Source organism: Ceratotherium simum, chromosome 9 (assembly GCF_057802395.1).
Source record: "Ceratotherium simum simum isolate JZ-2026a chromosome 9, ASM5780239v1, whole genome shotgun sequence".
NCBI lineage: Eukaryota > Metazoa > Chordata > Mammalia > Perissodactyla > Rhinocerotidae > Ceratotherium > Ceratotherium simum.
The window spans coordinates 44199216-44215844 of record NC_141908.1 but is presented as its reverse complement, the minus strand read 5'-3'; the positions used below and the strand labels follow the sequence as shown (position 1 = coordinate 44215844).

Here is a 16629-nt window from a genome sequence, read left to right as displayed (position 1 = left end):
ATTAGAAGAAAATACTTTTGCATAACCAAGAAACCCTCTCAAGTGAACTTCTCACAGGATTTTCCAGTTGTCTCTCCACTGTAGGGTTAGATCACAGAGGAGATATATGGACCACTCTAATACCAGTTGACATTACCTGTATTCAAGTGTAATTCTAACAAATTGAGTAATTTTACTAAAATGAGGTCAAGATCTTCACTAGTTTCTTTGGGGCGGAGGTGGCATAAGGACTTCTCAGTAGTTTTAGTTGAATTGAAGTGTAAATGAAGATCCTTAAAATAAACTGCAATTTTATGGAAACATTAAAAAAGTTATTGTACTAGTAATTTGCATTATTGTAAGACCTAGATTTTTGTGAGCAATATGAAAAAAAAGTCTAGGTCTAATAAATAGCTACTAAATCCCGGAATGTTTTTGAAACACAGTAGTTTGGAAGAATATTACTGGTTTAATGTCTTATTAAAACAGTTTGAAACTAAAAAGCAGTATTTAAAAATTAAATTGTGTTTAGCATTCCATGAAAAACCAAACATTATAGCCTCCCAAACTTGTTTTTCTCTTTGAAGCATCTTGTCACACTCATCTCCCTCATCTTTTCTTTTTCTTTTTTAAAGTATAATTGACATACAATATTATTAGTTTCAGGTGTACAACATAGTGATTCGACATTTATATACATTACGAAATGATCACCACAAGAAGTCTAGTTACCATCTGTCTTATATAAAGTTATTACAATATTATTGACTATATTCCCTATGCTGTGTATTACATCCCCATAACTTATTTATTTTATGACTGGAAGTTTGTACCTCTTAATCCCCTTCACCTATTTTGCCCATCCCCCCACCTCTCTCTCTTCTGGAGACCACCAGTTTGCTCTCAGTATCTACGAGTATGTTTCTCCCTCCTCTTTTCTATACTGCCTACTCTCATCTTTTCCTTTCCTTTTCCTCTCCCACCACATAGGTAAAGCACATCTCTGGGTCTAATCTGGGTCAAATTGTCCTTAGTCCAGTGCAGACAAGCATTTGGTCATCTGCAAAATCACATTCAGTATCACCTCCCTTATTTTCCTACCCTTCACTGTCATCCGTGTTGCTTACATGGGGATTGAGAATCAGAATAGGAAAAAGTAGAAGAATTCTTCCTCTCTGAATTAGCTTGAGAGGAAAACACACACACACACACACACACACACACACACACACACTCCTCCAGAAGAAAAAAAGAATAGCTATGTCTATTTTTCTTTTGATTTTCTTAAAAAGCCCAAGTCAGAATATACGTTGTATGAAAAATTCATTATGTTCTCCTCTCTACATTAAAAAAAAAAAATTGAAAGAATGAAATAAGCAATGTGATTAATTCAGTGGGAAAAAAATTAGTCCAGTTTTTCGCTGAATTAACTATTTCCTTGACTAGCCAATCAACTTTCTTTAAAGACTCAATTTCTTATTCTCATGTCATCACAAGAAAAGTTTCATAAAATATATTATAGAGATAGGTACCAGTTACAACTACAAACATTTCTTTTGAATAAAGTTTTAGAAATAAATGTAGATAGAATATGGTGACTTGTAAAATGCTATTTAATCATACCACATCATTAAAGATAGTTTTATTAAAATGAAAAAACTGTAAACATTGTGCTAATTTTGCAAACAAAGAACGAATCTTTTTGAAAAACAAAGTCAAGTTTCACTTTTCTTTGCAAAAAACTAATTGGAGAAAAGCAGCCTTTACCCATACCTAAAAAAACAAAGCTAAAAATAGTGGGGTGACAAACTCCACTGTGGATCTTATTAGTCATGCAAATCTCATAATGTATATTCTATTACGTAAGCCTTTTTTTCCCAGGAGTATATGTAATTTTGGATAATTTTGAAGCTCTTTGTAAATACAGTGCTCTTTTGAATAGTTTCCCTTTCTTTGATTCCAAATTTAATTATATTCATTTGTATGTTGAACGATGACTTTTATGATCTGTATTTCAAATGAATATGTAAGGGAATTGAAAAAAATACATACTAGTACTTATCTGTTAATAAACTCCTGCTAACCATGCTTTTTCCTGTCCCCTTTTAAAAGCAGGGCTTATTTTGTTTTAGATATTGAAGATGAATTGCTTTAAGCTGATCATCAAAATACATTGTTTTTTACTCAGTGGGGATTCCATCACATATATTTTATTAAGTATTTTGGTTTACATGAGGAACTGTAAATGCAATACTAGGAATTGAGTGCTAAAGGTTGATGAGTTTTGAACTTTTTTTTAACGAACAAGGATGGAGCAGTTTTGCTTGAATTGCACAGAGCATCTGCTGTGTGTCCAGAGGACTTCTCTTCATTCCTCAAATGGGCGATAACTGAAATTATATGTTCTTCACAGTTGTTATTGTTTTTTAATTCATCTGCACTCAATCCAACAGTGACCCATAGATATTTTCCTACACTTATTTCTTTGTGGTGAAATCCAACGGGCAACTTTTCATAATACCATTTTCAAAGCTATCTTGTAAAATATAACTAAAGGGGCTTCAGTGTTGTCTCTTACATCAGAATAAAGTTCTTCTGTTTTATTTTGAAGCCTGGTTTTAAAAAAATGCACGGAAAGGTCAAACCCCTTCCAAATAGAAATCTCATTCCTTTGAAATATTTGGTAAGATCTTGAATCACTTTTTTTTTGTCTTTTAAATTCTATATGCCTAGATTTAACTAAAATATATTTTTTTCTCATTGTGTTAGCTAACTGCATTCATTCAGTGGCTATCTGTTCAAAGGTAAGAAAATCACAAAAGCAGAATTAATTACAAAGTATATGTATGGGTATTTTTTGAAAGCTGCATTTCATCATCTGGAGAGCTGCAATTTAGTCTATTAAATCTATAGCAGAGAAACAGGCAGAAAACTTGAACATGGTTATGAGAAGGGTCAGTCCTAAACAAGTATATTTTCAGTTCCAACCTTCAAAGGCAACATTTTCAGCTTGATGGGCTCCTGGTCGAATATATAATTTGCCTCTTTCCTTCTTAGCTTAGTTGAAATATAGAGGACTGGCTGGCCACCAGGCCAAAGTATAAACTTAGCATTTATCTATTACAGTCATATTTAATGAAAACGAAGAGAAATTATTACCCTACTCACTCTCTTTCTCATTACAATTCCTAAAGAACTTTGCCGGGCACATTATCTCGTAGACATCATGATCAAATGTTATTGTTTGCTTTATTATCTCAGTTGGATGGTTGGCTAGTCTAGAATGAAATAGGTTGAAGGCAGTCCTCACAGCCTAGAAGTCTGAATGAGGTTCCCATTCAAATGATCCTGGTTGTTTGCGGGTGGGGCGGGGTGATTAGTAAACCAACTGAGGTTACCCTGCATAGTAAGCGTCTGGATGCAGCACATTTACATCTAACAAGAGACCCCAGAAAACGTGTGTGTGTTTCTTAAACCTTATGTTCCGAACAAAAGGCTATCTCAGCAACAGACAATCCGCACTGCATTGCTCCCTGGGATGCGAGCAACACACTCAACTGCACATTTCATTCTTCCTCAGCTCCTAGCACCACAAAGCCCCTACTCTCTTCCCCCACTCCTGGGTCCCCAGATTGCTCCCTAGAAGGGGGTTGGGAAAGCAGAAGCCTAACGTCTATGCCTGCGCACCAGCAGCCCGCACCGGGGGCCCCCAGGCGCGGCTTTCCCGTGCCCGAGCCGCCTGGGGGAGGTAGGGAGGGGAGCCGGGGAGCGCGAGAGTGGACCGCACACCTAGATACTTAGGATTTTATTTATTCACAGGGAGGCGGGGGAGGGGAACTGGATTAATTTGGATTTTTCCCCCGAAGTTGCCTCTTCTTGGCAGATAAAGTCATTTTCTGGCTGGTGGTGGCGGCCCAGGGGTGAGTGCGGGTGAGGTCCCGGCTCTCGGGGCCAGATATTGTCCTGTGCGCGGAGTCGTGGGGGGTGGGGAAGGGCGGCCGGGCCGCAGCTGTCGAGAGGGCCGGGAGCGGGCAGGGAGGGGCCCGCGGGCCGGAGAGCCGCGCAGCCCTGTCCCAGGCCCTCCAAGGCTGGCTGGGGAGCGCAAGGGCCGGCTGGTCACGCGTGGGAAAGAAAGGCCCCGTTCCCCCAAGGCATTGCTCCCCTGTCCCCAGGCTGGGCCGCCTGGGAGTGCAGGCAGGGAGAGCTCTGGGTCCCCGCGCGCGTAATCATGACCTCGGGGCCCCCTCCGGGCCGCGTGAGCGCGTCAGCGAGGCTGGGCGGCCGCCGCGGCCCCGGCCGTGTAACATGACCCGAGCGGCCGGCCGGCCAGCGCGGCGCGGCCATTGAGCCCTCCCTGCCCATGAATCTCTGGCGCGTCTCGAGCTCGCTCGCCTCCCGCCTCTCTTTCTCCCCCTCCAGCTCCGCGGGCTCCGTGCGCCTCTCCCTCTCCCTCCCGGTCCTCCCGCTGCCCGTCTCTCTCCACTGCCCGCCTCTCGCCACTGCCTCCCGTCTTCTCTCCCTCACGGCAGCCTCCGTCTCTTTCTCCCTCTCTCCTTTGAAAACTGATCTTTGGCTCTTAGTGTGAAAGTGATTTGAATTTGGCTCGGCGGCGCTCTGCGCCTGCGCCCAGCCTCTGGCATGCTGGCTCCTTCCAAGCAGCTGTTTTGGGTTTGAAATTCCAACATGGCAGAGGCTGCAGTCCGTCTTCCCTTCAAAAACTTGGAATGATTTCAAATCATAGGCACCTTCGCTTAACCCTAGCTTCCATTCATCAGCAAACACATCGGATCGATGCTACGCTAACCTATCGGGTTTTCGCTGCGCGCGTTCAGGTAAGAGGAGCTTCGTAGTTTTCTACCATCTGTTTAAATTTGTTTTTGTTTTTGTTTGTTTTATTTTTAAAGAATATAAATAAATCCAAGAGCTGTGATAAAAGAGATCTTCGAGTTGTGCCGTAAACATTCAATTTAATTTGCACTCGTTTCTATTCTGTACGCCAACCTGCTGTCTAATTTCTCTGTACAAAGTAGCCGTGAAACATTATAATGCATATTTTTGCTGCTTAATCATTGTAACAATAGTATGGGATTAAGAGTTCGCGATTGCAAGAATCTCGTTTTCCACTATATTGAGCTTACTTATTACTATCTTTTTACTTCAAAAATAAAAAATAAGAAAGCGGAGCCATAGGGTGGGGCTAGACTTTCTTCGGGAACTAACTTCTAAGTAAATAAGAAGTGTAAATAAGAATCTTGCACACACAAAAAGTTGAGGTTAAATTACAATCTCGTGGCTGGGGGAACGTGAAAATGTCAGAAGATCGGTTGCAGAAAAATGTAAGCACATCATCTTGGAGGGGGTACAGCGTGGTGGGCGTATTGTTGGCAAGGAACGGGAGAGAAAGATGTATAATTTAATGGTATATACAATCCACTGATCCTATTACCGTCCTCCCCGGAGCTCTTGTTAGTTTCAATGGGAGTGAGTGAAATTGACATGGACTTGCATTCCTGGTCATGTGCTTTTTTTCCTTTCTTTCTTCTCCTGTGATCTGAGATCCCCTTTTTGTTGATGTTGCTTTCCCCCTTAATTATATGCATGTAGGTTAAATGAATACCTGACGAAAGGGCCCACGTTTCAAGGCAGTGACATTTGATAGCTGAGAGGAAAAGTGGCTTTAATGAAAAGCAACCTTTGGAATTCCTGCTTGTGAGAAATCCAATTCAGCTTTTTGTGCTGCCAGCAAGAAATGATCAGTAGCACCAGTGTTTATGGTATGTCAGTTTTGGAATTTACTTCCTTTGCATCTAAATAGGAGAGACAAATTAAATAGCATGATAAAACCATTGAAGACTCTGCTTGGGAAGCAAATGCTCATGATCTATAATTCCTTTAAAATAATCTGTCAAAATGCTTGTTTGCTTTTGCTATCACTTGTTTATGTATTTGAGTTTTGATTAATAGATTACTGGAGTACACTTTTATCGGTTTTAGCTGTAATCCCAAAGTTGCATGTTACTAGTAATGCACTATATAACCACTGAAGTCAAATGGTATGTAAATTAGTTAAACTCAGTGTGGGCTTTTTTTGGGAGGGGGGTGGGTGGAGAGGGGAGAGGGCGGGAGTGTGGGGAAAGACTGCTTACTAATGAAAGTATATATATATATATGTACACACACAGAACTGGATGAATTTTTTTTTTCTCAGTCTATTAATGCAATTTAACTATCTGCTCTCTCAATGATTGCACTTTGTGGAATAATCACTTCTCCCGAGTGTGGCTTTTTGGGTGAGTGAGTGAAGGGATATCTTTTACATAAGATAAAAAATATATTTTGATTGCTTAAAATCCGTAATGTCTTTTAAGGAACAGTGGTAGTTTTTTGTTTTTTTTTTCTCTTGCCATTCACTTGTCTGCCTGTCAGCGCTTTTTACTTTTAACCTGTGACAGAATTAAATAATCAGGCACTGAAATTGACTTTGAAATCTCTCTTTCTTCTTTCTTTACCAAAAAAAAAAAAAAGGTCAGATAAATGGAGTGCGAGGGGGTTTTCAATAGCTCTTGTGACCATGCCGTGTGTACACTTTGTGATGTTCAATTAAGACTAAGAGGGAACAACAACAACAACAAGATGTTAAAAGTATTTTGCATAACCAAAGGATATGTCCACTTTAAACCGTTTTTGTTGTTGTTGTTACATTTACCCCACCACCCTGCGGGTCACCCTGGAAAGAGAGAGAGAAGGAAAGGGAGCATATGAAAGAAAAAAATAGCAGTGGGGCAAAGCTGCCAGGGGTCTGTAATGTGGCCGTGGTTACTGCTTTCTCATAACACAAATGTGAATGCGAGGAAGGGACTGACTACAAGAGCCGTTGCTCGACATACACTTCTGGTTGGACTCTGGTGACTATTGAGCTAAACACACACCGCTCTGACACGATAGGAAGGATTTGATTGAATTTTGCATTTGGAACTTGTTGACTTTGAAGCGATCAATAAGAAGACTGTTTATTTTAGATGCACATAATTTGCCCTGAGAAATATTTTAAGGAGGAGAGAGCACAGCTTTTTTTCCCCGGAGCTGTTGGAGCGAATGGGATTGCCAGATGGGCGATTTCCCTCTGTGATGTTAAAGCTGTAATATATATTCAGAGCAGATTGGGCTGCTGCCTGTGATGAGGAGGATATTACATTTATAAATTTTAAATCGGAGCTTGGACAATGTGCTGAGAGCAGAAATTGGATGGTTTGACGGTTCACCGTATTGATACTTAAATGTGATTTCTGGGTAGTAGCAATAATAATCATTGGAATAATATGTAAAAAACACGTTGGGGTAGGCAATCATATAATTCATGACATTTAAAAGCAGATTTAAATGTGTAAATTTGCCCCCCCCAGCCTCTGCTTACTGTTAAATAATAGTCACATAATTTATTTCCCTGAGTATCTAAATGCCCATTGTGCAAATGATGTCCACACAGCAGGCTTGTTATCACACACTGGAATTCTGGGGAGGAAAAGTTTATATGTATATCTATAAAGTAGACCCTTGTGTATATGTATAAAGTGGCATTAGTGGCTTCTATTTTGTAATTCTGTTACTCTGATTATTTTTAGATTTTGTTTGTCTCCAAAGTGTGGCCTAAAGGAACCAGAGCTACAGACCTAAAAGGCTGGAAAGTGGGCAAGTGCTCACACTCTGGCAGCTCTGCTGTTGCAAATTAAAAGTGTGTTGTGGTCAGGAAATGAAAGCTACAATGTCTCTTTTGAACAAGTCGTTTATCAAGAGAAACATCTATCAGGGACAGCCTTGTCACATTGATCCTCTAAAAGTTAGGTCCGCGGTGGAAGCTGCTTTGATGTTTTTGATCCTAAATTTAATACAACAGAAAAAAAGCAAGGATACGTTGACCAGAATAGATTAAAAAAAATGTTTCCTGGAACCAACAAGATCTATTTATTAGTATTGTACTATGTGTGAAGTTTTTTGGACCTAACAGTTGAAAGGTTGAAGGGGAAACCCCGACCTTTATAAATGGATGGTTGTTAAAATATATATTAATAGTACATTCAGTGATGGCTGGCTTCTTGGTTCACATGGACATTTTGAAAGTAGATTGTTTTAAAGGGAAAATTATTTTGGAAGAGCATTTTGGAGCAATATGCGGCGAATGAGAGTCTTCATTCACTCCAGTTTTAGAGTTGCCCTCTTCCTTCGTCCTCTCTTTTTAGTCTTTTATTTCTGTTTCCTATCTTCATTATATGTGTGACATATTAGCTTTTATTTGGGAAAGAAACTTTTTTTTATATATAAACCATTTCCCTAAACATGCTTGCTCACATCATCTCTGTTGTTTATTAATTGTGCATGTGGATGGTTATCGGTATAAACTACATGGACTCACAAGTCTTTTGGGATTTCAGCTTAAAAATATAGGTAGGTAATTGATTACATATGCCATGTATTCTTGAATACTGAATATGTTTATGCATTATTCAACTTTTAACAGATATTGTTAAGAAAATGACCAAGTTAGAAGAAATTTTTTTGTGTGAAAGCAGCTAAAAGCAGCCTGCTTCATTTTGGGAGGCAAAGATAGGAGAGAAGTGTTCCTTCTTTGAAATAGAGTTTTTGGATACTTATCTTATACTGCTTGCTGTTTCATAGGGGTCTATCAACAACTAGGCTAACACACCACAAAGAGTGTGGTGGGAGTTTTGAGAAGAGTAATACTTGCTAATTATTCATGTCTGAAATGAAAGAATCATAGCAGGGTAATAAAGTCTCCTTGTTGTTTTCCTGGAAGAGAGTAAGACTTCTGTTTGGAAGCTGTATGTGTGAGTTGACTTGCTTTTCTCTTCTAAAAAGACGGTTTATAGGATCTTTTTCAAATTATTTCAGGAACCATCTTTTTTTGAAAACAGGGAATATTTTTCTTTCTCCTGACTGTACTGAATCAGTGAGATTCTTAAAATTGTCTGATATCTTCTGAGGGAAAAAACAGAGTATTTTTCTTAGTTGTGTTCAAGACTCCTGCGGTTGGGTTTCCAGGACTGGGTTTTTTTCCATAAATAGAAAATCTTTTTTCTTGTTTTTATTCATGTTAGGCAGGAACTTTGAAAATCTTTTTGTAGGCAGGTACTTCTGATAGACATACAAGAGCGCAGAAATTTCATTAGTTACTTTTAGATAGTACAAGAGTATGACCAGAGGGGAGTCAAGGAGTACTTCCAAGAATCTGTAGAGACAATCTGTATTATAACTTGACATTTCTAAGATAGTTTAAAATATTAGCCACTTGAAAAGACAAATGAGTAATGTCATTATAGGTAAATTCTTTTTTTCCTGAACTTTGGGTTGTCACCTTTTAGAATTTAATATTTTGCTTAGTGTGTACATGGGGACAGATCCCGAAAGTTTAAGTGTCTGCAACATGTTTGAAAATCTTCATCTCAAGGTGAAGACGGCTATGCTAACGACTCTCTCTTTTTGTCTGTGAGTGTTTGGATGTCTTGAATGATTGCCTAATTAAGTAATCAGTTTTAATGGTCCAAAATCAGCAGAATTGCTAGGTGTATTTGAAACAATTGCAGGCTTTTATGTTTTGTGCTTTCTAGTTTGTTCTTAGAATCTTGGTTTAACAGAAATGTTTGCTGTTTTGCCTTTGACAGTATATTCTTGAGTACAAATTTCACAGACTACTTTTATAAAGTACCACATTTATTGTTGTAGAGCTAATAAATTTACTTACCAGGAATTTAAATTGATTTATAAATTTCTGATTGGGAGAATTGTTCTACAGACGTTTGTGTGAAATATTGACGTATGCTACTGATGGATAAGACTGGATTAATCAGCATATCTGCTTTTTTATCTTGAGTCATTGATAAAACAGAATAAACAAATGGCTCAGGAAACAATGCAATTTTTTTTCTTCAATTAAAAAAACTTAATTGTCTCTTTCTTTTGGGATATACAAGAGCTAATGTTTTATTAAAATCAGTTTAACCTAGAAATTATTTTGGGGTACTACTTGGAAGACTGTGAGTCTGGAAATTATTCCACTTTTCAATTAACTCCACACACACACACACACACACACACACGGATTATAGCTAAATTTTTTGTCTATTAAAAATGAAAGACTTTTTTTTGAAAGACTGAAAATAAAGGCCTGTTTAGCAAGTGCTTTTAAGGGTTTTATTTTGTTGTTTTTTTCATTTTTTTTCTAAACTTGAATTTTTATGATTAACTTTTTCATTTAGCTTATGGTAGAAATTTCAAGCATAGCTGCTTTGACCTGATTGCTGATTACTGATCCTTTTGATATTTTTGATGTTATCATTTAAATGGCAATTGTACTCCAGTGATGGTTACTACAAGAAATGCAGACCTTGGAAATAAAGGGTAGGCAAGAATATGGTAAAAATCAATTGTACTGATAAGTTTGAAGCAAATCAAAAGCAGGTGGGCATGTGAAGTCTCCTTAGGCAGCACAGACATCTGCTCAGGAGCTCTGCCCTGCACGGCACATGCGTACGGTACCTGTTGATGATAGTCTCAGCAAAGAGACTGAGGCGGAGGAAAAGATAGGTGATCAGAAACCATCCAAACATGAGATATCATATGGCACTTTCTGTTAATAATATTAACATATTTTATGCAACAAATCTGCTTGTTGTCTTGTTACTTGAATATTGACACTTTGTTTAACATTGCATATGGTGGGCTCTTGTTTCAGGCTATATTAGAAGCAGTAAATTCAAAGGAGAATTTCAATTCAGATGTATTTATGTTAAATATATGTATAAATGGATATGTTTGCGTATATTTGAGCTACTGTGACTTTCACAATGCATTTATAGTGTTACTGCTTCCACTCATTTTTGAAACTGATACATCTTGAAAGTAGAATGCATGATTTATTATATGAAGGCCCAAGGTTAAACTTTTTTTACCCTGCAACCCAGCTTAAGTATTTGTATTTTTATGTCAGGAAATCTTTTTTAGAAAATATTTTTTTTACAATATTGGAAACTTTGCTTCTTGTTAGGATTTTGTTCTCATTTTCACATCATGAATAGCTTTTATTAAAAGTTATTAGTGATACATAACTTATAAAAAAGGTTTTCTTACTACAGAATACATGATGTAAAATACCTGTAAAACATAATGTGTTCTGTCTTCCAAATTGTAATGTTGAAAGTCCCTTTCCTCAGTTCCTTTCCTATGAGTTTTGATTTCTGCTGGTAATTTATATATTTAGTCCACTCCGCTTGTGGATATATTGCTGGCAAGAGAGCAGAAACCGCATTTTACTTTACTCACCAAAAAAAAAATCTTTTTTTCCCCTGATTCAACTAAAGTTTGCCTTATGTCAGTTGTCTGCTTTTTAAGCAGCTGGCAATTGACTAAATGCCATATACATGTGACAGTAAACTCATCTGAGAATGAGTGACCTCTACTTTCATGCTTTGGTTCCTGAGGAAATATCATTCATGGAAACAGCAACATTCAAAATAAAAATTTAAAAGTAGTGTAATGTGAAAGCATTGGTTTCTAGACGTTGCTGTAAACTCTTTGCCTTTCTTTTGATTTATTATCCTTACTGTCAACACACATTGTCACCTTCACCTAGGACTGGCTACATAATTTCTGGGGCGTGGTGCAAAATTAAAATGTGGGGCACCTTGTTCAAAAATTATTAGGAATTCAAGACAGCAACAGCAGGGCATTAAACCAAGTGCAGGGCCCTTCTGTGTGGCGGACCTGTGGGCCTGCTCAGGTCGCAGGGCAATGAATCACGACCCACAAACTTTTATCGAGAGCCTGCTTTGTGGAAGTCACTGAGTTACCTTCTTGGAGACTGACTATTCCATAGTTATTTCATGTGTCTCTGCCTAAAGAGATACTAATGGTTGTTGAGTAAGAGAATGAATGGGAAAATGGCCCATTAGGTATCTTGTGCTTCTTCTGTACATGAACTGGTGACTGAAATATTTGCCTTTAACTCACGTTGCCCTTTGCCTGATATATGCTCTCAAATATCACAAGAATTTTTGTGCAAATATTCTTAAAAGGAACTCTGTGTTTTGTAATTGTTTGCATGCAGGTGCATACTTAAATGTGTATTCCTGAGGCACAGAATGATTGGGGTGGGAGGATTTTAGAAAGATTTGTAATAAGAGCCTGGGAGTCTCTCTGTTGCCATGCACCACCATTACCCTATCTAAGTTTCAAGCACAAGTAAAATAAGTATTTTAATGTAGCATCTTAAATTATCTAAAAATATAGAAAATGCTGACTATTAAAGAAATAAAAGGAGAACGCACTGAGTATCAGTAAGGGAAGAGGGGCAAACACAAAAATAATTACCTTGTTATAATAGTAGCAGTATTGATATTTTGACATTAGAAAGTGGTGTTGTAGCTATATAAACATGTGGTGACAGCTGTGTTAAAGATGGAAAGTGACTCTTTCATGCAGTTACATTAACTTTGCAGTATGTTATATTCAAATTGTGAACTTGGTTTCTGAACTTAAATTGAAGTAACCCCCTTGTCCCTGAACGACGTAGTCACCATCTACGACTCCTTTTCCCTTTGGTTTGAGCATTCTGTTTATGGGTGGACAAAACATTTACATTGTTGCTTCCCAAGATACTTCTCAATGAGATCAAGCTTCATACAGAGACACCTAAAACTAAATTTTGAAGTCAAGCAGCTTTTTCAAATCAAAACTGAGATACGATGGAATGTCCAGCAAGAAATGGATCTGAGTGCACTTGAAGTTGCACCATTTATTTTCAAAAGATATTTCTCACATCAGATGACTCTGCCAGGAAGGGAAATATCAAAGACCTTGGAAAAGTAACTATTCTTTTATGTAATCCAAGACGGGGGTGAGGGTGGGGGGCTTTAAAGATATTTCTGAGGAAGAAAAAAAAAATTGAACTTATTTTGAATGCCTTGTTAGACTTCGTGGAGAGAAATACTGTATATGAGACCTTTAAGAAGAAAAATCTTTGCTCTGTGTAATAACAAGGCATTGCTCTCTCAGCTGATACATACTTTAATGAAAAGAGGCTTAGAAATAACTATTACAACAGCGTCCCATTACTTATAAATTCACCCCACAGTTTAGGAATGTTTTGCATTTAAGGCATTGTAAACTTGAAATATTTTAATAGTTAGCCACAATGCATATTTGTTAATGTTCTGTGTTGTATAACCTATCTGCAAATTCTGAGTGGATTTAAATCGGGACCCTTCTTTTCCCACTTTACTCCTATCCTTTAGTATGTTGTATTTTCATACGAAATGTTTGGCTTTAAAAAGGATTAAACCAGGAATCTGGATAAATATGTGGCAATGTTATGCCCAAAATAGCTGTTTTGTTTCCCTTCTATTCACTTCTTCTCCCTTTCCATTTCAAATTGAAGTTAGGATTGTAAACTCTTTCTCTTAGATCATATACCTGAATGATGCTAAATTATAAATCCTAATTAGGTATGATTCACTGATTTTAATCTTACAAGATAATTGAGTAGGATAAAAGGTTCCCTTAAGATTGACGGCATTTTCATTACAATCCCCATTTAAGATCAAACAAAGACCATTAAATAAACAGTACTGTTATTCCTTTAAGCTTAATAGTTAATACTTTTGAATTTAAATATATGGATGAAGAAATAAGGACATGGATGGGGCAGTTTTACTGTTTGCAAACTTTTAAGTGCTTTTGATAAATTTTACTGCTAGGAATTACATGGATCTAAAGGAATCTTTTAAATAAAAATTAGAGTTTTGATTATCTCTGGAATATGCTCTTGTACATGTGCACAGATACATTTCTTTGTGGAGGTATCGATGTCAGGGACGCTTTTGGTATTTCTTTATGAGTAATTAGGTTAACGGGGTTAGTTAGAAAATGTATCCTTTCCTGGAAAATGAAAAATTCATTCAAGCAGAGGTAAAAGAGTAGAACATATTCATGACTTTAAGTACTTAAAAAGATATTTTATGAGTCATTTTTAAGAATAATACCCAATATGTAACTTGTTAAGTATAATAGCCATTTTTACTTTTTAAAGCACGTCTATATTAAAACTGACTTTCCATTCATGAGTCACAAATCTGGAGTCAATTTTAGGCCCAACTTACAAAAGATGTGGGTCTAATCCCCTGCCCCTACCGTGGTATCCTACGCCAATAGTGTTGGTGCAAAGTTCTCCTTTAAAGAGAGATTTTTGTTTGCATAATTTAGAAGATTAAGTAACATTTTCGAGGAGAATACTGATATGACCCAAATGTAGACATGGGGACCCTGAATGGCTTGTATCCTTGTCTTACAAACTAGAAGAAGGAAAAAATATCACCAGCTTTGGAATTTTGTTTGCCTACATGAACAGTGCTTGTTCTTGCTATGGGAAGATTTTAAATGTACTAAGAATATAGTAAGTGTTCCCTAATTGGAAAAATATTTTATGTGATTCTAAGAGTACCAATCAGCTAATCACCAATATGAATTTGCTTATGTATGGTAAGATAATAGCACTGAATCATCTCATTCAGAAATAGATGTTTAGACTAAGCTAGTGTCCCTCTAGAAAGAGAAAAATTCTGTACATATACAATCCCTTTTGGGATTTTTTTTTTTCTTTTTTGACCATGGGTGTGAAATCTCTATCAATAACATTTAAACAGTTAAAGTATTAAGAAAAAATCTAATATTGAAAGTTCTTTACTATGCTTTGTTCTTTTGGTAAGTCCTCAGTGAGTGCATACAATATATTAATGCTTGTTTTATTTATTTTTGATTTTTGTCTGGTTTTATTTTGTTTTAGTATCAAAGAAAACGACCTTTAAGAGGAAACTATTTTGTACTGTTCATTTTTAAAAATACCCAGTGAGAACAACACAACAAGTGGCATAGGTTTGTTCATAATGATGGGCAAAAATCCACAACTTTACCCCAATATAATTCTGTTTTTTTGAAATCTACCCTGCTATACCAAATTGCCACTATTACTAAGCTGTCATCTGGGAAGTGTTGCTGATGTATAATTGTAATGCACATGTGTCCCTAAATACATATATTTTTTAATATTTATCTATAATTTCTACCAGCCAACTCTGCGGGTATCCTTACACTTGGTGCCAGGAAGAAAAAGGTTTTCTCCCTATTTTGCTACTTGTAAACACCCCAGGAACATCGCTGTCTCATCCATCCTCCTCCTGGGATCCAGTCTTACCCCAGACCTTGTATACCATCTTGAGGGACTGAGTTTTTGGTTTTGTTTTTTAGTATTTATCTGTAGGGCTGGTTATTACTTGATCATCTGGAAAATCAAATTTCACTTAAGCCCCTGGAATATGATGTTTAGATCGAGAGGAGGTAGTTTGAATTAATTAAGAGGACATTGTGCCGTGTAGAGGGAGGAAAGTATAGCAGCATTTTTTGACATGGACAAAAGGTGAAAGACTACTTGTAGGAATGAGGAAATAGCTAAAGGGAAAAAAAATTAGGAAGTTGTTGAGGAAAGCTGAGGATAAGGACTCTTTTCATATGACTGTTGCTAAAAATGATATTGGCAATTAAAAAAATTAAATCCTAATGTAATTATGTGAGAAAACTGATCATTTATTAAGAATTAGTGACTAGTACATATTAAATAGCATGTAACACTATAATCTAAACAAATTATATTCTTCTTTTTTAAAATGGCAGGTTCTACATCAAATCTTGAATATATGGAATTTCTTATCACCCAAATTAAAAGAACTATTCCTCCTTTTTTCTCCATAATTTGAAAAAGTGCAAAAAATATGCATGCCTTTAAAAATGATTCATATTACTCTTAGACTCTTTTTTCTCCCTCAACATATTCAATTTGGTTGGGCCATAAATGAAGTTATAGAAGAAAATCCATCAAGGATTGAGGTATGTCTTTTTTAAGGCTTCTTTTGGAAAATAATGCATTTATTCCTATTACAGGAGTTCAAATCATTAAGGTAGATAGATGTATGATTTGATTTGATTTAAGCAAAGTTTAATGATAAATTTTGTGTCTACTCTGTAAATGCTAGCTGTACTCTAATGACCAAAAACCAACCAAACAAATGAAAAAGCTTGCTAAAGCCCTACTTCACACTGGTTAAATGAAAGTTTGGGGAATGACCACTTTGTTTTAAGCTCCTCCAGTGATTCTAATGTAAAGTGGGGTTGAGAACCACATCTCTGAACCAGTACTTTATACATTTCATGAGATCTTAAACTTATTGCTTTCTTAAAAATATCATTCTTCTTAGTTTGAAGTTATAAAACTAGAGATATCTATTCAGAATAGAATATACTAACGCTATGTACCAGAGATAGCTCAGTATCTGGCTAAAGTTCAAAAACAATCTGTGAAGAATCTTAAGAAATTGCCACCGTTGCTGTTAAGAATACCTCAGGAGAGTGACAATGGTGAAGAAAAGTGTCAGAGAAGCCAACAGTCTGTCATATTTGTGACCTTTGATAAATTACGCAACCTCTCTGAGCCTCAGTTTACTATTTTATAAAAGGAGAGTTGATCCAATGACTATTAAGATTTTATCCAGTTCCGTATAGTCCATGACTGATTGGTTATGGACTAGTGAG

General features: G+C 36.9%; 1 protein-coding gene across 5 annotated transcripts in view; it reads left to right on the top strand.

Annotated features, from left to right (window-relative positions):
* The first annotated feature begins 4321 nt into the window (after positions 1-4321).
* Positions 4322-16629, top strand: part of FIGN (fidgetin, microtubule severing factor) — a 127144-nt gene continuing 114836 nt past the window's right edge. Inside the window, exons 1-2 of one of the 5 annotated variants that reach the window (XM_087435304.1) lie at positions 4322-4811; positions 5584-5753. Coding sequence is in view for 1 of the 5 variants with exons in the window: in XM_004428256.3 (XP_004428313.1) it covers positions 5729-5753 (25 nt within the window). In the remaining 4 variants the exon portion in view is untranslated. The remainder of the gene's footprint in view (positions 4812-5583; positions 5754-16629) is intronic. The other 4 variants (XM_087435306.1, XM_004428256.3, XM_087435305.1 and 1 more) reach the window with 4 other exon arrangements.